The sequence below is a fragment of the Notamacropus eugenii genome, chromosome 6 (assembly GCF_028372415.1).
Source record: "Notamacropus eugenii isolate mMacEug1 chromosome 6, mMacEug1.pri_v2, whole genome shotgun sequence".
In the NCBI taxonomy this organism is placed as follows: domain Eukaryota; kingdom Metazoa; phylum Chordata; class Mammalia; order Diprotodontia; family Macropodidae; genus Notamacropus; species Notamacropus eugenii.
In genome coordinates, this window is record NC_092877.1 from 369,186,603 (window position 1) to 369,211,448 (window position 24,846).

Genomic DNA, 24,846 nt, shown 5'->3' on the forward strand with positions numbered 1-24,846 from the left:
ATTAAGTCTTGCCAAATATAACTAATTTGTGATTATTCACCATTTTGGATACCCTGCATTCAGATTTGTTTTAACTACAATTTTACCAGTTTCGTTTCATGCTAACTGGATCTAACTGTATGTCCCTTTCCCTACCAACTCATTTACTCACAATGGAAATGCCAAACCCAAAACAACCAAATATACCAACCTTTGAAATGTCTGTGTATGCTACTTTCCCTGCCTGAGTGAACATTCTGGTGTGAATATCCATGTTCTGGGTGAAAATGAACCCCCCAGAGCCTAAATCAGTATCTTCCCTAAAAGTAGCTAAAAGCAATGAGGTAGAAACACCCAATTCCCCAGAGCAAGAACAGGAAGAAGAAAGCATATCATGATCTCAATTCTGAAGCATGACTTGGACCTAACCTAGTCATCAAGTACAACTGTAGAGACTGTCACGTTCATCTCACTGCTGCTAGAGGCTGATGTCAGTTGGATTCTCCTGTCCGTGGGAGGGATCTTCCCACCAACTATCTCATCTGTGTTTCTCTTGGGCTGAAGCAAGATAATGTAGCACTTGGGAGCAAATACACAGCCGAGCAAACCAAAGCTCGATGCCAAGATGGCAAAGATTTCCACAGCCACTTTGAATTTGCCTTTGGTGCTTAGATAAGCAGGGACAAAAGAGATCCAGACAATGAAGAACACCAGCATCCCAAAAGTGATGCACTTTGCCTCATAGTAATTGTCAGGCAGCTTGCGGGCTACAAAGGTGGTTAGGAAAGAGAGCAGGGCCAGAAAGGCATCAAATCCAAAGACCGAGCATAAGAACTCAATGGACCCTTCATTACATTCCAGAATGATCTTAATGTTTTGGGACTCCATGTTTTTGTAAACTTTCGGGGGCATCATCACCAAATAGGCGGTACAAATACCCGTCTCAATGAGAACTGAAATGAGGACAATGAGCTTTTGATAAATGGGTCGGATAGATACAAATCTGACTTTTGATCTGGACACTCTGTAGGATAAAAACAATATAATGGTTTTACCTAAAATGCAGGATAGACAAAGAGAAAAGCCCATAGCAAGTGTCACCTGGCGGGCCATGCAAGACCAGTTGTAAGGCTTGCCAATGAAGAGGAGAGAAGTAAGAAGTGTGATGATAAGAGAAAGTTGGAGAAGAAAGCTTAATTCCCGGTCATTGGCTTTGGCCAGGGGAGTTTTCCTATAAATCACATACACAACTGTGACGGCTAGGACCACTAAAGCCCCCAAAATGGACAGAGTCACAAGGGTAAAGCCTAAAGCTTCATCATAAGCCAGGAATTCCACCTCTTTCAATACACAATCATCTTTAGCAGCATTGGACCAGTAATCCTCATGGCATTTGGTGCATTCCCTTGAACCTGGAAAGCAAATGGCAGAAAAACAGAATGTATTTGGAGCAGGTTGGAAATCCTATCTTCTTTGTACCATAATGAAAGAGCTAGAGATCTTGGAGGTTATCTAGAACAATTCCTTCATTTTACAGATGAGGAAACTGAGACCCACATAGGTTAGTGGTCTGTCAAGACCTATGCCCCTAGGAAGTAGGAAAGAATCACAGAAAGTGCTAGATTTGAAGTCAGAGGCCCTATGTTCAAATTTGCCTTGGCACTTACTCCCTGAGTGACCTTAGGAAAGTCACTCAATCTTTTGGGCTTCAGTTTCCTCATCTGTAAAATTAAGGGAGTGGTCTAAATGACTTTTAAGACCCCTTCTGGCTTCTGATAAAGCAATCAACAAGCATTTATTAAGCACTTATCATGAACCTAAGAACTGTGTCAAGTGCTGGGTATACAAATGTAAAAGCCAAACAGTTCTTGTCTTCAGTGAGCATGCATTTTCTCAGGAAAGTAGATAGATAGATGGATAGATGGATAGATGGATGGATGGATGGATGGATGGATGGATGGATGGATGGGTGGATGGATGGATGGATGGGTGGATGGGTGGATGGATGGGTGGATGGATGGGTGGATGGGTGGATGGATGGGTGGATGGATGGTTGGATGGATGGATGGATGGGTGGATGGATGGATGGATGGGTGGATGGATGGGTGGATGGATGGATGGATGGATGGATGGATGGATGGATGGGTGGATGGATGGGTGGATGGATGGGTGGATGGATGGATGGATGGGTGGATGGATGGGTGGATGGATGGATGGATGGGTGGATGGATGGGTGGATGGATGGATAGATGGATGGATGGATGGATGGATGGATGGATAGATGGATGGATGGATGGATGGATGGATAGATGGATGGGTGGATGGATAGAGATGTAGATATACACATACACACATACACATATGTATATGTATTACATATGCTCATATACTTATTTATGAATATATAATGATATATGAATAATCATGTTATGATAATATACAGATATATGAATATATTACACACATGCACATACACACACATATATATGAATATGCTGTATACACAAATATATGTGTATATGTGTGTGTGCGTATACACGCACATGTGTGTGTGTGTGTAATATAAGCTCATTTCAGTGGGGAAGCACTAGGAGCTAGGGATGTAGGAAAAACCTTACATAGGGTAAGAGGCGGTACTTTAAGGAAACCATGAAAGAAGTTGGGACTCTAAGGTGAAAGGGAAGAGGAAATACATTCTAGACATAGGAAAGAGCCTGAGAAAAAGTATGGAGATGGGAGATGGACACTGTAAGAGGACAGCATAGAGACCAGTTAGTGAACCCCTAAGGCAGCAAAGGACATGATGTGCACTGAGGCTAGAAAGGATTTAAGTGGGAGCCACATTGTGAAGAGTTTCAAATACCTAAAAGAGCAATGTATATGTGATCCTGGTGCAAAAGGAAGTCACAGATGAGGAAACTGAGGCCCAGAGAGGTTAACTGACTTGTCTGAAGTCATATTGGGAGTAAATAGTAGCAAATTCCTTATATTTGCATCCTCTGTCCAGGTCCCTGGCACATAGTAAGCACTTAACACTTATTGAAGGATCCTTCTGAGTTTTTTGTAACACCTTTGCTAGCTCTCACATTCCCTTTTGATCCTCCTCTCCCAAATAATGAAAAAGGATAATCATGATCCTTGAAATAAATGAGCATAGACAAGCAAAGTAGGCCCACATATCTGCCATATTCAAAACTGGTTGCCTCAATCTCTGCCTTGAATTCATTACTGTTGCGTCAGGACATGATTCGCTTGCAGCACTCTGGAATTATGGGTCGTTATTTTCACTTCCATTTATAATATTGTACCTGGGGCAGTAATGGCCCTACGGATCATCGTTCTGCTAAATACTCACTTTCTTTGCATGAAATCAAGTGATGACATTTGGTGAGGAACATCTGTGCTTTTCCACAGAGGAATTTAGAATAAGGTAAATTCACTTTAGGTATCATTCAAGAGATTTCAATTATGGGAATAATGCAGTGACTTTGTTTTAAAATGCCATCTTGCATGCATCACAGGCACACACAAAATAGCTATTTTTGAAATGTGCAGAAAAGAAAGTCAACAGGGAAAAACTTATTTGGCTGTAGTTATTACATTAAAAAAAAAAAAAAAAACCTCACCACTACAAAAGCAAAATGTACCCAACCATCCATTTCATAAAAGGTAAAAGGTGACCTCACCGTACCTGGTTGTTGGGACACATGACCATCTGCACATGGGATACAATCAAAACAGCATATCGGCTCCCCTTGGCGAATCCCCTTCCTGGTTCCAGGTTTACAAAGATCGGTGCACACCGATTTGGGGCGCTAAAGAGAATGCGACACAGCTTTTATTCTCCAACATTTAGGAGACTGAAACCAAGGTGACAGGAGCAGATCCAGGTCTAGAATACCATGGAGTTCTTCATCCACTTCCCTCCCTTCTCCTCCTCCCCTAGGCTTCCCCACCTTAGACCAAGGGTTTGGTTTGGAAAAGACCAGAAATGAAAAAGCCAATATGGGGAGTTGTTACCAACTCTGCCTCATGGCTCCCTCTGGGACAAAAAAGAAAAATGGTCCAAACTCCAACACATCCTTCCCTAACATCGACTGCCTATGTGTCTGCTCCTCTTCAGTAATACGTAAAAGAATTCTATGAAAGTGGACATAGAGCAGGTGTCCTCTCAGTTCACTATTTGTCTCCCCTCCCCCAGCCTGAAAAAGCACGATTTCTTATTTGGGAGCTCGTTACTGAAGTCTTTTTCTTCCTTCATGTCTTCCAGAAAGACAAAAATCATGAGTAAGACTGGACCCTGGATATACGGTCACTATTTGACTAGCATTGAGATCACCATCGTCATAATAATAGCTAGCTTTAAAATGGTGCTTTAAGGTTTACAAAGTGCTTTACTAATAATATCTCATCCTATCCTCACAACAACTCTTTAAGGTGGTACTCTTATTATCCCTATTTTACAGACCAGGAGACCAAAGCAAACAGGGGTTAAAGGACTTGCCCAGGGTAACACAGCTAATAAGCGTCTGAGGTCAAATTTGAACTCAGGCCCTCTTGACTCTAGGCCTAGCCTTCTAGCTATCTAGCAGTCAGAAGGTTTGGCTAATGGCACCATATTAACTTTGGGAAAGAAAAATAATGAACCCATGACAAAGTGGTTGCACCTGAAGGATTTCTCTTAGGCACTGCTAACTCTGCTTTGAAATCCTGCCTCTAGGACTTAAGTTCCTATTGTCCCAGGCTGGGGTAGTTCCTAAATTATTTTATGTTGTTCTGCATACTTTAAAGTTTCACTGACAACTAAATGAAAATGCTGCAAGTGGGAGGAAATTGTAAGTTGAAGGTGGTTATATAGTAATATGTTACTGATCTACTTTCAATCTCTGACTGAAGTAGCTACTAAATTTTCCTTATCTCAGGCAGTGAACCGTCGGTTAAAGTCAATAATTATCCGATGCCTTCTGCTTACCCTGGGCCATTAGTCCAGAAGGCATCTTTCTACAAAGATGCTAAAAAATCTTTCCAACTGGCTTTTATATGTTGTGAGATAATGGTGCAGTAGCTAAGTATCTCCACGAAGGATTTAAGAATTCATCAGTTCACGTAAAAAGCCATGTCTGCTTTGGATTTCCAAGCTCTTAGCAAATAATAATCATAGCTAACACTTACATAAGTGCTTATTATGTAACAGGCTCTGTACTAAGCACTTTACAAACATAATCTCATTTCATCCTCATAACAATCCTGGGAGATAGGTGCTATTGTTACCCCCATTTTATAGATGAGGAAACTGAGGCAAGCAGAGGTTAAGTGACTTGTTTAGGGTCGCAGAACTAGTAAATATCTGAAGCCAGATTTGAACTCCCTGCCAATTGTTAGACATATCCTCTAAAGCATTGGAAAGTCATAGGCTGACAGTATATGAAACTGATAGAACAAGTTAAAGGTTGATTTGTGGGAACACTCAAGGGGTAATGATCTAATGAAGGCCATTTTAGTCTTCTGTTTATCTCTTCCTTCTCTAGGATCTTCTACAGATCCCTTTGCACTGGTCCTCTCTTTCCACTCTACCCTCAAGCATGGGTGGGTCATCCTGGGTTTAACCAAAGTCCTTCACATGATCCAGCTCCTCATGTAGTTTTCAGTTTCTCTCTTTCTTTCCACCATCAAACTTCTCCAATGAATAATCTATATCCTATGCCTCTTTCAGCTTCCTATAATATGAAATCAATTTCACCAGTCAATTTCATCTAGTCCACCCCTACCATTGCTCTGAAACTGCTCTTTCAATGGTTCCTTCCCACTTGCCAAATTCAACGACCTTTTTAAATAAAAATATATTCTTCTTGACTTCTTTATAATATTTGACCCTGTGGACCAAATCTTCCACCTTTAAATTCTCTCTTCTCTTGACTTCTCTGGCATAACACTGCCCTAGCTGTCATACTTTTTAATACATATCCTCTGTCTCTGCTGGAATCTAGCCCACTGGCTCTAACTCCCTCTCCCCAACCCCTCCTTAGACATGGCTGGGATCTTTAAGACTTGGGCTTTTGATCTGCTGTCTTCTCTCTATTATCTCTTATTCAGAGAACCCATCAATTTTCAACTTTGACCTTTCATCTGTGTTTAAGATCTGTCTTTCTGACCAATTAATATTTATTGTTTTTACTATTTGGAGGTAGGCCAGAGAGATGGAAGAATTAGGGGAGGGGAGGATGAAGTAAATGTAATTTGAATTGGCAAGCAGTTGACCAACAGGGGGTGGAACTACCAGTCACATGCCCAATCTGGAAATGTTTGTGAAATAGTACCATGGTCCCAGGATGGGGCTGGATTAATGCAAATGGTGGTAGGGGAAGTGGGGGAAGACAGTAAGTGGAAAAGAATGGAATGAGGAAAGGTAGAAACAGGGATACCAATCAGTATTCCTCTAGTTCAAAAAGCAGATTAAGTGGCCACCTCTCCTTGGCCCCTGTGATTTTACAGCACCAGAACAATGGGACAAACATGACACTGACTTTTTTGAGGGGCTTTGAAACTCTATATTCCTGGATGGGGCTGAGATTTCATTAAGGGAACCCACTAGGTTAAAAGGTCAGCTTTTTAGGACATGATGGGCATTTTTTTTCCCTGAGAACTTCTCTATGACAGGACCAGACTAACCCCTGGACCCATGTTCCTATTTCTCCTTGTCCCCTTCCACCAACTGCTTCACTCCCTGCCAAACCTTTGCAACCTGTACCTCTGTGAGATTAAGAGCCTCTCTCCCAAATCATAATGGGCCAGATCTGTGGCTGGGAACATTAATGCTGGCCCCATCCTGCATTTCCAAAAAAGAAACACCACCACCACCAATGAAGGTTAGCATCTGCACAGCGATTACTATCAATTTAGAGGGTTGTCTAAATAAGTAGATTCAAAGTAGGATTTGAACCCAGATCTCCTGAGTGTAGATCTTGAGTTCATTCCACTACGGGGAAGGGAATAATAATTTATACGGACATGTGTTAGGCACTGTGCTAAGACCTTTCTACCAAACTAAAGCTTCCCACTCACCTCCATACCCCTCTCCCTCAATAAGAAGGAAATTCTTTAGTTTGTGGACTAGACCTTAGGGGAAAAAGGTGTATAGCCAGCAAAAGGCTGGGGATTTGGGGGCAGTTAGGTGGTACAGTGGATACAGCACTAAGCCTGAGGTCAGCTCAGACACCCACTAGCTGTGTGACCTTAGACCTTAGAAACCCTGTTTGCCTCAGTTTTCTCATCTGTCAAATGAACTGAAAAGGAAACAATGAACCCCTATAGTGTCATTGCCAAGAAAACTCCAAATGGGGTCACAAAGAGTTGGACATGACTGAAACAACTCAACAACAACAGTCAGAAGGTGAGGAGTAACCATAATGGTATTTGACATGAAATTTCTTTGTACACGTCTATAAATGAGAACCCAAGGTAACTCACCTCTGCTGTTTCAGTGTTCCAATATATGGATGCATTATTCATCACCAACTCAAATCCATTTAACCAAAACACATATTCCCCAATCTTCACAAAGTCAATTTTCCCATCATCATTTAGTTGCCAATTCAAGATGTCATAAGATCCAGTTACATCTCCATTTTCATCAAGTTCCAATGTGATGCCATTGTGGGTTTCAAATTTAAGTACTTTCAGGTAGTACATTAACTAGAAACCAGGCAAAAGTAACAGAAGCTCATCAAAATTCTTGTAGTTTAGGAAATTCTTGTAGTTTTTGATTTTTAAAAATCAAACATATTTTGAACCTATGTAACCATTTATGGACTTAGAATCCCCCCCCCCCCCCATCATTTCAAATCCATCTGTGCTGGGATGAAAGAGAAGGCAATTATCAATATGAATGTACACAGACAGGTAAATCAAATTATCCTTATGAACTTCTGAGCAGGAGAAAAAGGGAAATCACATCACTTCCCAATTACAGGTAGTATTTAGTGCTACTGTGTGTTACAATAAGATTCTTTAGGTGAGACTGTAGGATAGGGAGGTATTTAATACCTGGATAAGGATGGTCTTATTTATTAGCAGAGTAGAAGGCCATGGAGAGCCCTAAATCACTCCCACCCAATTCTTGTCATACTTTCCACTTAAGCTCACAATTCTTTTGATAGAAGAACCAGAATTCAAGACTGCCTTTAAGGGTCAAGCTGTGTACATTCCTGCAGTGAATCTAGCTTACACTAGATATGACAGGATGAACAAATCTTACTTTGAAGTAAAAATATCAAATCCCCTTGTAATTCTTTGTATTAAAGTACATTTGTACAGATAGAAAAAATTATAGTAAAAGAATATATAAATTATTTTTAATTTTTTTAAAATTCTTATGTAGTTTGGCATAAGTTACATATCTGATCTCTCAGAAGCTGAACAGAAACAGCCTAACATTCTTCAAATACTTTAAAATAGGTTATTTTCCCCTCCCCTCTTTAGGTCTTCTCCTGTATAGGCTAAACAGCCTCTATTTTTACCAAGCAATCTGTTGTCCAGTTGTCTCACTACCCTGGTTGTCCTCTTCTGAACTCCAACTCAGCTATGCCCTCCCTAAAACATGGTGCTCCAAGCTGAGCCCAATCTACCAGAGACCCCTGGATGAGAGCTGAGTGCATCAGAACCGTGACCTCTCTAGTTTTCATCACTGACCACCTTCGAATGCAGCCCAGGGGAGTCATTTGATCTTCTGCCTGCCCCCTCCTACATACTGTTGCCTGAAGACCTCTTGTGTTTGCAGTCCTTTCAATCTCCCCATTCTTTTCTCACAGGAACTGTTTTCTGGCCACAATTTATCCCATTCAATGTTTGTGAAGTTGACTCTTGGAACCCCAGTATAGAAATGTATCTCCCTCCAATACATCTGATATTATTCAGCTCATGCTCTTATTCTGGCCGGGATCAGTCTGGATCCGTACTTCATCCAGCGTATTAGCTATCACTCCTGACTTTGGGCCGTTTCTGAATTGGGTGAGCATTCATATTATCTACATCATCATGCACAACAATGGTGAAAATCTCAACCAGCATAGATACTTCCAATGTCAGATCTCAGAGGAATTCCACCAGAATTCCCCCCTCCACACTGACACTGACCCATCTGGGCCCAGTCATTCAGCCAGTTGCCAGTTTATCTAATTGTATTATTATCCAGCCTGTATCTCTCTATCTTTTCTGTAAGAATATCATGACAGCTACCTGATTGCCTCTTTAACAATGTGCTCTAGGCCAAGGCTTCCCAACTGGTGGTTCAAAACCACATGGGAAGAACTCATTGGTGTGAAAAGGCATGTGTCAAGCTTTCCTTCACAATTCCAAGCCTGCCTCACTATCTTTACACCCTCACCCATCACTAATTTATGCCCCTCAGCTCCTAAACAAAGCTCAGCTTGAAACTCATCCCAAGTTGTCCTTTCTATTGAGTTCTCCCCTTTGTTTTCTCCCATTACATTATTATGCTTGAACAGAGTCTTTCTAAAGGCCCTTCATAGATTTATAGAAGCAGAGTTTCCAAGTTGGGAGACATCTTTGATATCATATAGTCCAGCCTTCTTACTTAAAGAAGAGAAAACGGAATCCCAGAAGGAGGTTAAGTCATTTAATCAAGGTCATGGAGCTAGTAAATGGTATAGCCCACCCAGGTTCTCCGATTTCAAACCTAGTCCTCTTTCCTCTCAAGCACTTAGCCTCCTTGAAAAATCAGTCAAGGGTTTTTCCTGTTTAGAATCCAAGCTCATTTGCAAAATAAATCAAAGGAGACTATAAGTAGTAATGATTCACAAAATAACAAAAATCTGTTGAGGTGTGAGTCTCCACTCCATTTCAAGGGTATTTATGGATGAAGTGAAGGGCAACAAATAGAGATGTCAGAATTTTAGTGGTCATGAGAGTGGAAGCTCTGCATTTGAATTCTACCACCTCATCACGTAATGTCCTACACAGGAGTTTACCCATCATCTCATTTAATTTTCATTGACGAGCATGAGTCATAGCTCCTTCCTTCAGGTGTGCTACAGAAGAACAGTGCAAAATCTGGAAAACACCGTCCTAAGTGAGCCTAGAAAAGGATTATGAACAGAGAGCGTATGTTAAATGGTCTTTCCATCCAAATGAATTCTCACACCTAGCCATCACTCCGTATCCCCTCCTTGACCTTTCTCTAGCAATCCTATAATAGCCTCATCTCAAATATATACATATGCATATATATACACATATATGTGTGTACGTGTGTATATATATGTGACCATATACATATATGTGTATATATGTACATATGTGTGTATATGTATATTTGGAAACTTGCAACCAGATTGACAATGAGATTGGTGTTCTGTCAACTAAAGAAGATAAGGAAAATGAATACCTGCCATGGCTCAAAGCTATCTAAATAGGCACACGTTCTTCCTGGTATATAAGGTCCTTGTCCCTCTACACATCGACTCATTTCATCCAGAGCATAAGCCAAAGCATAAACTGCATTTTTTACATTATTTGTTATCCGGAGCTGGGACACATCCAAATAAGTATTTTCCAGGTCCTCCAACTTCTCCTCTCCAGTACAGAGCTTATCAGACATGGAATAGACTCGGTTCTCTTGTCCAGTCATGTTGACCCTGTGGTCCGAATTGTAGAGCACGCTGCTGTTGGGCCAGGTGCAGTTGAAAGCGGTCTGCCAGAATTCAATTGTAATGTTATCATTGGGATCCTTGTTGGGATGAACATCATAGAGAAACTCTTTTAGGCCTGTTATATTAGCTCTTGGCACAGCAAACCCAATGGTTCCCCCAAAAAAGGGGAAGTATTCAGGCTTTGCAATAAGGGAGGAGGTTATCCATGCCTCACTGGCAATCCATGTTCTATCTGTTATGTTATTGTATTGAATTTCTAACACAAAAGGACTGAGGTCAATATCAGATGTGTAAAGCACAATGACCTTGGCTGTGGAGTTTTTGATGGTCTCAACAACAGTTTCCATTTTTGTCTTAGAGTAGATCTTAGGGATAGTTTCAGAGAATGCTATGCAGAGACCAGCCTTCTCAATTTCCTCTTTGAAAACTTTAATGCCATACTTCCCGTAATCATCATCAGCTGCTATAGTGCCTATCCAGACCCACTTGAAATGTTGGATAAGCAGCACCATTGCAGTAGACTGGCTCTTATCGCTTGCCATCACACGGACATAAGCAGGGAACTGGTATTTATCACTGAGAACTGAGCAGGAGGAAGCATAGCCCACCTATGAGAGAATACATTCACCTCATTAGCACTAAACAAAAGAACTTCACAATTAACCCAGGCCCTGCAAATTAGGAGCCCTAGACCTCTGCCATACCTATTCAAAAGATTAAAAAAATATATTTTCTTCAATTCGACATGACAAGCGTTTTATAAAATACTATGTCCATGCTAAAAAATAAACTGCATTTTCCTATCTGTCACCATCCCCCTTAAACATGGCTTGCTCTTCTTTTCTTGAGTCTTAGTCCATATCAAACACTTGAGCTACCTGAGGAAAGTAATACAGGCCCAGGACCCTGGAAGTCGCCACAGACAGGGCAGATCCTCCTGCTCCGATTACCCCAGCCAGTGGGGCACCAGCACTGCACCGAAAGTTGGGCTTGTTTTCATCCTGCCCTGTCAGGAATGACAATGTCCCTTCCATGGCCTTGGAAATGGTAAAGCAGGTGTCAAAAATTTGGTAGCCTAAGGTAATATTAGGCAATATATCTTTCCTTTGGTTAATCTCATGGATCGTATGGATCATGGTTTTGGTCCAGCGGAAACCTCTGAAGTAAAACCTGGAAAGGAAAGCCAGAGGCCGAAAGTTAGGTGGTGGGGAGCTACAAGCTTTCTTCCTAGTGCTGCTAGTGACAGCATCGGGGCATGAACTCTGTTTGTAAGAGCTTGGTGACATCAGATATATGCCTTTGAGAGTAAGAAATGGTTTGTCTTCCAACTCTGAACATCTACCACTTCCCAGCCCAAGATAAAGTATTATCCAGCATCCAGAGAGCCCACCCCAGGCAGGAAGATCTGGGATCAAGTCCTGTCTGTGAGAATCACTGTACAACCCTGGGCAAATCATTTCCATTTTTTCAGTGCTCCAGAACTCTGTAAGACTATAAATGGAAAAAATGGTGCTAATCTGTATTGGTAAAGGGAATCCTCTTACTGGGAGTTCCCTATCCCAATGAATCACAAATCAAATCCTCTCATCCCCCAAAAAATCAATCAAGGATTTATTAAATGCCTACTATGTTCCAGATGTTCTATATAGGTGATATAAAGTTGCATAGACATGCAAAGCTAGATACAAAGATAGAAGTGAAGCAATCCTTGCTTTCATTCTGTTGGAGGAGACAAAATGAACATCCATAGATGTACACAAATAAGATACAATCTGATTCTCATGTGGAGAGCAGAAACTCCACCCTCCATGGAAAAGGTCTTTGTTGAGCAGAGACTTGAAGGAGGCCTGGAATTTTTCAAGGCAGAAGTAGAAGGGAGGGCATTCTGAGTATGAAGCAGCCAGGGCAAAAGGTACAAAGACTAGGGATCAATCATCTTGAGTAAAAAAACAGAGAGAAGAGCAGTTTCACTGGATTGATAAGTGTGAGAAGAAGACCACTAGAAATATATGTTGGGGCCAGGTCGTAAAGGGATTTAAATGCCAAAGAAAGGAAATTATATGTGATCTTGGAGGCAATAGGGAGCCACTGGAGTTTATTAAGAAGAGTTACGTGGTTTGACCTGTGCTGCAGGAAAATCACCCTAGTAGCTTTGTGCAGGATGAATGCATGTGGGATCTTGCACATAGTAGGTCCTTGACAAAGGCTTATGGAATTCAGTTTCCTACGTGTTGTCTCACCCATCTGTTGGCTTTTTCATCAATATGTCAGATTTTAGAACATTATTGTTGCTTACGACTGACATATCAGAGTAATTCCCCCACAGTGTTCCTCATAATGTCAAAGGACCTGATTGCCATATCATCAGAGGTGGAGCTGTGACTTGGGGTAGAATGACTGGAGCATTGTCCCAGGGTCTACATATTAAAGGATGTCTTTCTTGTCCAAACTAATCATCTGGCTCACTGACCCCATGCCTAGAAGTTCCCTGCTAGCCCTGAGCCCCTCAGCATGGCCACCCACATGCACACCTTGCTCCTTCTCTGACCCAGGGCTGCCTTTTGGGCTCTCACTTGGAATGCAGGGCTTCACAAAAAGTTCAAAGTAGCCTATCACTGCTGAAAGAAATTGATTCTTTTCTTTGGATCCTTTGAGAGAAGGTCAGTGGCTTCACTGGAGATTCCCCAGGATAGTCAATGACTACAAGGGCCCTAGAGCAGCTGGCTGACCCCCTCTCACTGAGCTCAGGAGTGATCCCTTCAAATCAGAACTTGGGAAGAGATATAGCCAGGGATGTCACTGGGAATCTTGAGCGACTAGTCTTCAAACCAGAGCAAGGAGAAAAGAGTTCATTGCAGAAGCAGTGGAAACAGGGTATAATAGAAAGAGTTTTGAAATTAGAGGCACACAGGACTCAAGTTTAAATGCTGATTGTGCTTCCTACTACCTGAGTGACCTTGGACATGTCACCTCATTTCACTATGCCTCTTTCCTCATCTGTAAAAAGAAGGTATTGGAATAGATGACATTTAAGGTCCCTTCCAATTCTCCATCTATGAGCCCATAATGATCTTGAATTTCTAGATTCATCTTCAAACCATACTTCCAGGAAGCCTGAACAACTTCGAGGTCAGAGCATCTCTTATTTTTAAGGGAATGGTGGGGTCCTACTCAGAGGAGTCTGGTTGGTTAATTGTTAAAAACACACCTGGCACACAAAAAGGTATCAAGAAAAATTTATTAGAGTTCAGAGGAATTGAACACTTTGGCCAAAACTGACTCCACCCCTCTTCAGGAGGAGGGAGTGCCTTCTATGTTCATGACTACAATTTGTTCAGACCAACATAAGTCATTTAGACTGTTCCAAATTTTGGACTCCCACAGCACCATCCACCTGCCACATGACTTCATAGTCTCCTCTCTGACAGGCTCTCCCTCAAACAGCTTGTCAAGCCTGCACACAAGTTTCTGACCTTTAACCTGACTGTGCTAGGTCACAACTCTGTGGATACAGAACTTCCTTGTTTCCCATAGTTCTCACTTCTGACACCCTAGACAGGCAACCTCCACACAGTTAGATTTCTAGGGAAGGGTGAAAGCAGAAGGGAGGGGCTGAGTCCCAGATACCAGAGAGAGGATATCAGGCAGCAGGAGGGGTGAAATGAAGGAGTAGGACAGCCTCTGGTTGCTGATGCTGCTGTTGTGGCTGCTTGCCCTTTGCTTATTAAAGGGTGGGCCATAAAACCCAAGATTTGTCCAGATCGCAACAGCACTTTCTCCTACTTCAAAACAAAATAAAGGCCATCTTCTTCCTTAGGATCCCTTGCCATCAATAAGCTTTTAAAGAAATCCTTATTTTGTTCCCCATTATTTAGATTATTCTTCTAACTCTCTTTCATTTAAAAATGTCACCTCACTCTCATTTCTCCCAAATTCTTCTCCTTTCAAACAACAAAGCACTCTCTCTTCCCACTCCTGGCTCTGGGAACACTTTCTCTGTAGGTTTCATTTTTTTGCTGTGAGGTGGTTTTCCTTAACTCTCCCCCCACACACATACCCCACACCCTGGTTTGGAACAAAGAGAAAAAACAAAATCTTCCTCTTCATTCTCCTTCCGCTCAAACCCAAAGACGAAGACACAGAACATCCCCCAAACTTTAGCGAACAGCAAACAAAAGGGGATTGTGAGCAAAAGGAAACAAGCCCCAGAGTAGAAACCCTGCAGAATGCCCAGGCTGCTGGAGCCATCCATTTGCCAACTCTCCTTGCCAGGGGGATGATCTTGGATGCCCACGTTGAACTTCATTCTCAAATAGGAGCCCAACTCTGCCCTCAAGTTATCGTCTGAGCCAAGCCACCAAGGCAGGTTTGGGTAGACAGGAGAATTCCTAAACTGTCATTGGCTTTGGAAAAGTTCATCAAGGTGCAGGGGCGGGATGGGAGCTGGTGGGGCCTGAAGTTAAAAGGAGCTGGAAGAAAGAGAGAACTGTTTCTAGGGATGGTTATAAACTGAGTTCTAATCTTGGAAAGAAATGTATCTCTCAACAGAGTACAAACTATTTGAGGGGCCAAATATAGAGGGCAAAAAATAGGACTGGAAAAATATGTATGTTCGTCCTTCATTGCCAAAGAAGACCATGCCATCAGAGAAATGATGACATGACTTGCACTTGACTTTGTTTTGAGTGAGGGAGGGCTGTGCAGGTCACCAGCCTCACTTCTCCTCCAGAGCCATCTAAATCCAGTGACCAGATATTCGTCAGGATGACTGGAGATGACCCAGGATGAGGAAATTGGGGTTAAGTGACTTGCCCAAGGTCACACAACTAGTGAGAGTCAAGTGTCTGAGGTGAGATTTGAACTCAGGTCCTCCTGACTCTTGCACTGGTGCTCTATCCACTGTACTACCTAGCTGCCCCTTGACTGGGAAAAAAGAACAGCCTTAAAGGACATTTTTTAATACTAGAACTGTGATTTCTTCAGGCAGCTAGGTGGTGTAGTGGACAGAACACAGGGTTTGGAATCAGGAAGACTCATCTTCACGAGTTCAAATCCTGCCTCAGACACTTACTAGCTATATGACCCTGGACCAGTCACTTAACCCTGTTTGCTTGAGTTTCCTCATCTATAAAATGAGAAGAAAATGGCAAACCACTCTGGTATTTTTGCCAAGAAAACTGCAAAATGGGGTCATGAAGAGTTGGACATGACTCAAATAACTCAGCAGCAAATGATTTCTCTGGCATAAGGAACACCCAATAAGAAATGTCTTCTATGAATGCAGATTAGCACCTGCTTTGAAACTTACTGTCTTATGGAGTTGCCTGCGACACTGAAGGATTAAGTGACCTGCCAGGGGTCCCCAGTCATTGGGTCAGAGATCGTGCTCCAACCCAAATTCAAGGATATAAGAGTGAATGGTAATGATCACCACCATCATTATTTTGTTCCTCATCTTTTTTGATGAGGTTCAACTGGAGCAAAGCGCCAAGCTGCTGCTATTCCTTTATATTCACAGTGCTCTAAAGACTATTATGCAGAGAGATAAAAGAATTACTTTTTGTAGCTGAATAAAGACAAGAGGATGTCAGCTCATCCTCTGTAAGCTCACAGAAAGCATTCTTGGTACAGAGAGGACAAAAGAAACAACATGTGATTAATTGTCTGATTGATTAATAATTATTATTTTTGCTTTGATATTTTGAGGATCTGATTTCATCAAGATGCAAACCATCCACCGATACAGATTGCAGCCTCCGTAGCAGGATGAAATTAAGTTACTAAGGATGAAAAATTTATTGTCCTGAGGCCAGCCTGGGGAGGCTTCTCTCTGAACTTAACTCAGCTAGTCTTTGAACAACAGACACACAGTCAGTCACGGGCCTCAGACTCGGAACATCTCCAGCTTAGTTGGTCCTGACAAAGTTATGCTCTACTGGGATGGTCTCTGAGAACCCAGGGTAACTCCCATGCAGCCTCAGAGGAGGACATCAGGGAAGGCCACTCTTGTTGTTACTTCTAAATGGTAGGGGCATGTTTTAAGCCTGTAACTTCCTTGCTATAAGGAACTTCTAGGTGAGGAAAATCCCTCCACTAATGCAAGTTGGCACCCTCTGTGCAGTGTACAGCCTTGGAGAGTTAGCCATAGTTCTGAGGAGGGAAGTGATTTATCCAAGGTCACACAGCCAGTATTGGTTGGGAGGAAGGAAACCCTGAATGGCCCTCTACCCATTACACACTGTTGCCTCTCCATTATTATTACTATTAGCATCATCATCTTGCTATTTTTACCTGAAAATTATCAGAAATTTGGTCATTTCCCTGTGCTTCCCTTCACTAAAGAAAATCTCATCAGGCAATGTCACTGCATGGTGCCTAATAAAAGTATTATATACTAGGGCTCCCACAGCAATCTTATGTGCCATGGAACCAAAAGTGAACCTGCAGGTCACATGGCTCTCTCCTATTCTGATTCATCTGCCGATGTAGACTCGGGAAGTAAAATAATCTTCCTAAAGCAAAAGTGGGACCACATCACTCCCAGCTCAAGAATCTTCAGTGGCTCCCTATTGCTTAGGATCAAAAGCCCTTTACATCCTGGCTCAGGCTTCTTACACATTATCCCTCCCCCTTTCATATATTCAGCTAGCCAGTCAAACTCGCCTCTTTGATACCCCCTAGACACAGAATTCCATTTCTTCTCTGTAACTTTGTATAGGCTATCCCCCATGACTGGCATGTTCTCTCTCCTCAGCTCAGTCTCTTGGAATCCCTCATTTCCACCAAGACTCAGTTCGTGCCTCTACTTCTAGAGAAAGCCTTTCCTATTACCCCTAGATATTATTACCTCCTCCTCAAATTATGACAAATACTTATCTTTCACATGTTCCCCCAACTTTGGCAACTCTCTAAGCCTGTAAATCACTGGTGAGTCACCTACCACCTTGGGGGAAGGAGGTTCCACATTAGTAGTTTCTCTCACCAATGAGATCAAAAAGGGCAGCTGGGATTTCTGAGTCACTTTCTGGTTGCCCTGAACCCTGTGAAATGGCCTTGCCAGAAGAAAATCAGTTGGAGCAATTGAAGAGAAGGTTACAAAACTGTGCAGTGACCTGGTTGTTTGTAGCAAGCCCAGATCCCCAGAATTTCAGCATTAAGAGGGAACTTAGAGGCTGCTTGGTCTAATGCTTATTGGAAAGGGCATGCCCTCTGCATCAGATCAGATGGGAGGCATCCAGCTTTCACTGTCATGGGTGAACCCTATCCACCACCCCAAACTCCAGGCAGACCCTGCCACTCTGAAATAACTTAATGATCAGAAAGCTTTTGTTTTCATCGAGTATAAATTTGCGTCTGCAAGGATAAATAACACTCTGGGGGCTCTAAATCTGGGCAAAAAACTATTAGGTTATCCATTTCTTTTTTGAAACTGGAAATAAGTCAAGTCAACAACGATTTATGAAGCATTTACTATGTGCTAGGTGTTGTGCTGGGCATTGGAAAAACAAAGAAAAGACCTGTTCCTCTCCCCTCTCTTGCGTCTCTGGAGCTCATAGTCTAATGGGAGAAACAATATTCAAATAACTGTCTATATTTGTTGACTTGATATAGACCAGATCCATCAGGGCTGGTCTCAGAGACTAAGTATAAAAATGAATCCTTTCCTTATCCTCCTTAATCTGGATGCCTTCCCTCTGGGATTATCCCCACGCTGTCCTGTTTCTGTCTCATTTGTACCATGTCCTTTGTGCGTTGCCTCCTTCATTAGACTACGCTCCTAGAGGACAGGGACTGTCTTTTGTCTTCCTTGGTCCTTCTGGTACTTTGCACATAGTAAGTACTTAATAAATTCTCATACCGATAAAGCTCCCGAAGTGCTATTTTTTTAAAGTTGGAAAAAAAATTCACCTGGAAGAACAAGAGGTTAAAAATCTCAAAGAAATTTAATTTTTAACAAAGTTTGAAAGAAGGAAGCCTTAGCAGTATCAGTTCTCAAACTATACTATAAAGCAATTATCATCAAAATTGTTTGTTTCTTGTTAAAAAAATTGAAAAGCTGATGGACAGAATGGATTAGGTATGAAAGACCCAGACGTAATTGAACACAGTAGCACAGTCTTTGAGAAAGCTAAGGATTTCAAATGCTGACTGTAAGAACTCACTACTTGAAGAAGCCTGGTGAGAAAACTAAAAAACTATCTGATGGAAATGAGTTGGAGGCCAGCATCTCACAATGTATACCACAAAAAGCTTCCTATGAATAAATGACCTAGATATTTCATGTATCCAGGCTTCAGATCCAGCTTCAGACACTTTGGTGTAACTCTAGGCGAGTCACTTCACCATTATCTGCTTCAGTCTCCTCATCTGTAAAATGGGCATAATAATGGCATCTACCTCCCAGAGTTCAGAATATAAAATGAGATAATATTTGTAAAGTGCTTTGTTCACTTCAGATTGCTATATAAATGCTACTTATCACTGTGTAAATAGTCACATCATAAAGAAATTAGAGGAATATGGAAAGAATATCTTTTATAATAATAGGTAGAAGGAAAAATATTAACAAAACAAGAAATACAGAAGACGTAGGAGGTTAAGTGGACAATACTGATAATGTAAAATTAAAATGGCTTAATATAAACAAATCATTAACACAGTTAAAATTAAAAGACAGCTAATGGTGGGGTAGGGGATGGTGTGCAACAAATTTCTCTTACAAAGGTCTGATATCCAAGATATATAAGAAACTGAAACAAATCTTTAAGAACAAGAGCCACTTCCCAATAGATCAGTGTTCAAAGTATATGAGAAGGCAGTTCCCAAAAGATGAAAGGCAAACTATTCACCATCAGATGAAAAAATGCTCCAAATCACTAATAGCAGGAGAAGTACAAATTTAAACTCTAAGGTTCCATCACACACCCATCAGACTGGTAAAAGATGACAACATATAAAATGACAATTGTTGGAGGGGTTATGGGAGAACAGGTGCACCAATGCACTGTTGGTGAAGTTGTGAATTGGCTCAACTATTCTGGGGAGGAATTTGGAACTAAGCCTTAAGAGTTACTAAACTTTACACACTCTTTGATATCATACTAGAATTATACTCCCAAAGGGATCAAAGAAAGAAAAAATGATTCATATGGATGAAAATTTTTTATAGTAGCTCCTTTTGAAACGTCAAAGAACTAGAAACTAAGGAGATGTCCATCAATTGAGAGATGGTCATACAAATTATGTTATATGGATGTAATAGAATACTATTATACAAGTAAGAAATATTGAAACAGGCAGCTCTAGAGAACTAGGAGGATTTGTATGAACATCTCAGATGGACTGGAAACTTTAAAAGCACTCTGAAGGCCATCTAAGATGCAAGTCATACTAAAATCCACTGGACCTAATTAATATTCCACATTTTGCTATGGCTAGATGCTGTCTCCACATATTTTAGTCTCAACTATCAGAAAGCTAAAGTACAAACTCTTCTGTTTGGAATTTAAAGCATTCTATAGTCGGGCTCCAGTTTATCTCTTGACTGATTTCACATTATACCTCCCCCCACATTCTACGTTCCCACCAAATTGACCTTCTTGCTATAACCCTTACGTTTCACATCTCTGTGACTTTGCACTTTCCTGGAATCCATTCCTTCCTCACCTCTGACTCTTAAGGTACCTCGCTTACTTCAAGGATTACCTCAAATGGCACCTCCAACAAGAAATCTTTCCTAATCCTTCCAGCTGCACCCTTCCAAAAATTATTATGTACTTACTTTGCTATTTACTTGTCTTCCCTCCCACTCCCAACTTACAGATTGTAAGCTCATTGAGGGTAGACGTTGATCCCAAGCCTAAGGCAGTACCTGGGATGGAGTAAGTGCTGAATACATGTTTATTAAAATGATTTGAATGAATCATTTCATGAAAAACATGCTCTTCAAACACATATCCCTCCCTTCAAGATTGAGGTGATATCATAGGCACTGGAGAAAATATTAAGAGTACAGTCATGTCCACAGTCAAACCCAAAAAATCTCCCTGCTCTCAAGGAGCTCGTTTCTATTAGTCCAATCAATTAAAGACAAGAACTAAATTCTGCATCACAGATAGTTAGATTTCTCTGAACACTGTAGGTACTTAATAAACCTTTCTTGAGCAAATGAAAAAATAAACAAATGGATGAATAAATAAATAAATGATGAATGAATGATCTTCACTACAATCCTATAAAGGTAGATGGGCGGCTAGGTGGTGCAATAGATAGAGCACCAATGCAGGAGTCAGAAGGATCAGAGTTCAAATCTCACCTCAGACACTTGACACTCACTGTGTGACCTTGGGCAAGTCACTTAACCCCAATTGTCTCATCCTGGGTCGTCTCCAGTCATCTGGAATATCTGATGAATATCTGGTCATTGGATTCAGATGGCTCTGGAGGAGAAGTGAGGCTGGTGACCTGCACAGCCCTCCCTCACTCAAAACAAAGTCAAGTGCAAGTCATGTCATCATTTCTCTGATGGCATGGTCTTCTTCGGCAACGAAGGATGAACACACACATAAAGGTAGATAGTACAAATATTCATATCCCTGGATAATCTCTTTAGTTCATTCAACAAGCACTTAGTATAGCTTGGCACATAATAAGCACATAATAAATGCTTTTTTTAAATTGATTCCCATCAGGATGATAACTTCTTGCCCTTTACCAACCCTTTCATCCTTCATTCCCTGCTGGACCCCTTCAGTGTATTCCTTGAACTTTGCTTTGGTTAGCCCCACATGAGCAAAAATATCTCTTCAAATCTTTCGTATTCCTAGGACAGCTTCCCTTGGGTTCTTTATAACTTACCTCTCCCATCTTCTGCAAATCCAAAAGACTTTCTGAGGCAGGATGATGGAGAGATCTGATCCATGAGGTTTTACTTTCTCTTCCTGGGAGGTCAATATGGGGGCTCTCTTGTATCTCTCCTTTAATCATGCCACATCAGTACACTCACTTACCTTGAAAACCACTGGTCCCCAGGTATGGAAAAGTGAGAAAAGAATCTTTTCATCCCCCTTCAACTTTCTTGCCTAATGCCACCAGGTCTGGTGGGAATTTGACCCTCCCTCGAGACACAGCCCTGGGAAATCTGTCAGCTTCCTGCGGGAGAAGCCTCAATAGACAGTGAGGTGGGTGTTGCTTCTCAGAGTCTGAGATGGGATGGGAGAAATGAGATCTCCCCATAACCATACTGGGCTCTGAGGGAAATACAAACTTCAATAAAACACAGGCTCCTCTCTTTTGCAGCTTACAGTCCAGTCGGGAGCTATGTGCAAAGCAAATGACTCTACCACCCTTATTGTGACTTGATCATGTCATCCACTTTCAACTGTTAAAAATATAGGGAAAATCGACTTTCTCCTCAGAGCACTTCTGAAAAAAAAATCATTGACTCCCTTTCTCAATAGCATGGGCATTCTACTAATTTGCCTTTTTTCCCAATGAGCAAGGTGGGGTGACATTTATTTATTCCTCAATCTATTTATTTGTTTTTGTATTGGTTGGATTAGATGGCCACTTCCATAAAGGAGTTGTAGGAAGAGGAAGAAGGAAGAGGAAGAGAGAGAAGCAAGGCAGCATCCAAAGCTTGAGAACCACTGGCTTAGGTCAAAGCTTTCAGACCCTGATAGTCAATGAAGACGAAACATTTTTGCTGCCTAAATGCGCTTATGAACAACATTCTACATTTGTCCACATTTTATGGCTCAGAAGCATGTTAGAATTTTCTTTTTCCTTAAAAGGAAGAGGGTAGTGGTCTCACTCACTTGCCTGCATTATACTTTAATCTAACAATGAGATTTCAGTTTTTGGTTCAGATTGCTTTGAGGTTCTGAAAAAGTGAAAATTTCCCCTATGGTAAGAAGTATTGTCCAAACTCTGGGTGGACTGGTTGGGCAGCTGGGTGGTGCAGTAGATAGAGCACCAGTGCAAGAGTCAGGAGGACCTGAGTTCAAATCTCACCTCAGACACTTGACACTCACTACCTGGGTGACCTTGGGCAAGTCACTTAACCCCAATTGCCTCATCCTGGGTCATCTCCAGTCATCCTGACTAATAACTGGTCACTGGATTCAGATGGCTCTGGAGGAGAAGTGAGGCTGGTGACCTGCACAGCCCTCCCTCACTCAAAACAAAGTCAAGTGCAAGTCATGTCATCATTTCTCTGATGGCATGGTCTTCTTCAGCAATGAAGGACGAACACACATTAGACTGGTGGTGCCCAATCTTTGTGGTCTTGGGATCATTTTATACTCAGAATCCCTCCAAGGAGCTCTTGTTTATGTGGGTTATATCCATCAATATTGACCATATTTGAAATTGAAATATCTTAGTATTATTGTGAAAATAGTTTTATTTTGAAAACTCCCTGAAAAGGTTTCAGGGCCCCCCTCAGGGGTCATAAGTCCACAACTTTGAGAACCATTATATTTAGACAAATCTTTTATTTCTCATTATCTCTTTTCTCTTGCCTGAATGTGCAAAGTGGGGAAAGTATAACTCACCAAGGAAATAAGAAAGGTGAGCTCTGTCTAAGGTTACCTTATGAATTCACAAAGTAAAAATTCCATGCTATTGATCCCTTTTAAAATGTTTCAACTTGTTACAAAAATGCTATAGAAGGAAGGAAAAGTTTTATGAGGAGCGAAACTCATATTGAATTCTAGGGGGAAAGGTTCATGAAATTAACATACTATGGAAATCTGACCCATGTTTTGCTTTCTTACAACAGAAGGAACACCAAATCACAAACCTTTTATCCTACAACCCTACTCTAGATGCAACAGGCATTTCCAGTAATTGGTGGAATCCTCTGGAGATCATTAATATGAGCTCTAAAATAGACCAGAGCCCCCATAAAGTGTTTCTGTGAACATAGCTGGAAAAGTCTGGCCAAAAGATGGACCTGGATTTCTGAATGACATCCATGGTAGACAGATCTAAACATTTTCTCTCTGAAATGTGTCACTGTAGTATTCATGTCTTAAACTAGGATTTTTTTGGTTTTCAAAATGATCTTAGGACCCTAGAATGGAAGGATTCTTAAAGACAAAAGTCTAAGAAGAAAAGAAAATGGTGCCATGTATTTTCCAAGGATTCCCCAATAGTGGCAAAGTCAGGGGTTCTCCTGAATTTCTATTCCACCGCACTTCTCTGCCTTCCCCCCAAATTGAGCAGGACTTACCCTTCACATTTGGCTGATACCGGCTCCAAAATAGACTCATTTTCTGGAATGGTCCGGGAGTGGATAGGAAACATTCCTCCTATAATTAGTGAGTGGTTTGTGGATTCCACATACCCATGTAAATCAAACTTTCCCAGAAGTCTACAGGTTGGCTCTTCCTCTCCATCAGTCATCAAGGTGATCAGGAGGAAGATCAGCAAAGAGAGGACCACAAACTTTTTGGTGGGGATCATTTTATAAAGATGTACTTGGAGGAGAAGCAGCCTGAAACATGGATGAGCTCTTAGGAGGCACTTTGATAGCAAGTCATATTCATTAGCCTATGGAAGTTCAAGTGTGTGTGTGTGTGTGTGTGTGTGTGTGTGTGTGTGTGATTTTCCCCAAGGATTAAATTGCTGTGGCTTTTGCTACTTACTACTTAATTGTCAAGCCTCAATCAATCAGAAAACCTGGAACTCACCTGTAGCAGGTGGAGCTGGAGGAATGAGCACATTCATTCTCATCGAGGAAAGCACCTTGCAAAACATACTTCAGATCTTAGTCAACAATAATGGTTCAAGATGAATATTATTCTCAGGCACTTTCTCTGCAAAAAAAAAAAAAAGATAAACCAGTTTCATTCCACAAGGATTTCTTCAGTGCCTGCTATGGGCCAGGCTCGGGGGTAGATGTGGAGGGTATAAAGACACAAATGGCTGCTCTCTATGTGAACATGTTTTATATCCCCATTAGAACATGAAACCCTTTGGAGCAGGGACTGTTTTTCTTTTTTATTTGATTCCTGGCATACAGCATAGTGCCTGGCCATAGGAGATGCTCAAAAAATGTCTGCCTGTTTCCTTGCTTGATAGAAGGAATGTCTGTCCTACTGGGGGAGGTACGCAGATAAAAATCAATACAACAGAGTAATATGTGGTGGGGGATGGGGGTGGGAAGGACAGCAACTGAAGCCCCATGTGGGTGGTG

General features: G+C 41.5%; 1 protein-coding gene across 1 annotated transcript; it reads right to left on the reverse strand.

The window, feature by feature from the left end:
- Positions 1 to 408: 408 nt before the first annotated feature.
- Positions 409 to 24,108, reverse strand: LOC140511802 (vomeronasal type-2 receptor 1-like). Its single transcript, XM_072621024.1, has 6 exons — positions 23,881 to 24,108; positions 11,525 to 11,816; positions 10,382 to 11,254; positions 7,447 to 7,671; positions 3,671 to 3,794; positions 409 to 1,391 (listed from the first exon to the last, which is right to left on the reverse strand). The coding sequence occupies exons 1-6, from the start codon at positions 24,051 to 24,053 to the stop codon at positions 409 to 411; spliced, it is 2,670 nt and encodes an 889-aa protein (XP_072477125.1). The 5' UTR covers positions 24,054 to 24,108.
- Between the last annotated feature and the right edge of the window lie 738 nt (positions 24,109 to 24,846).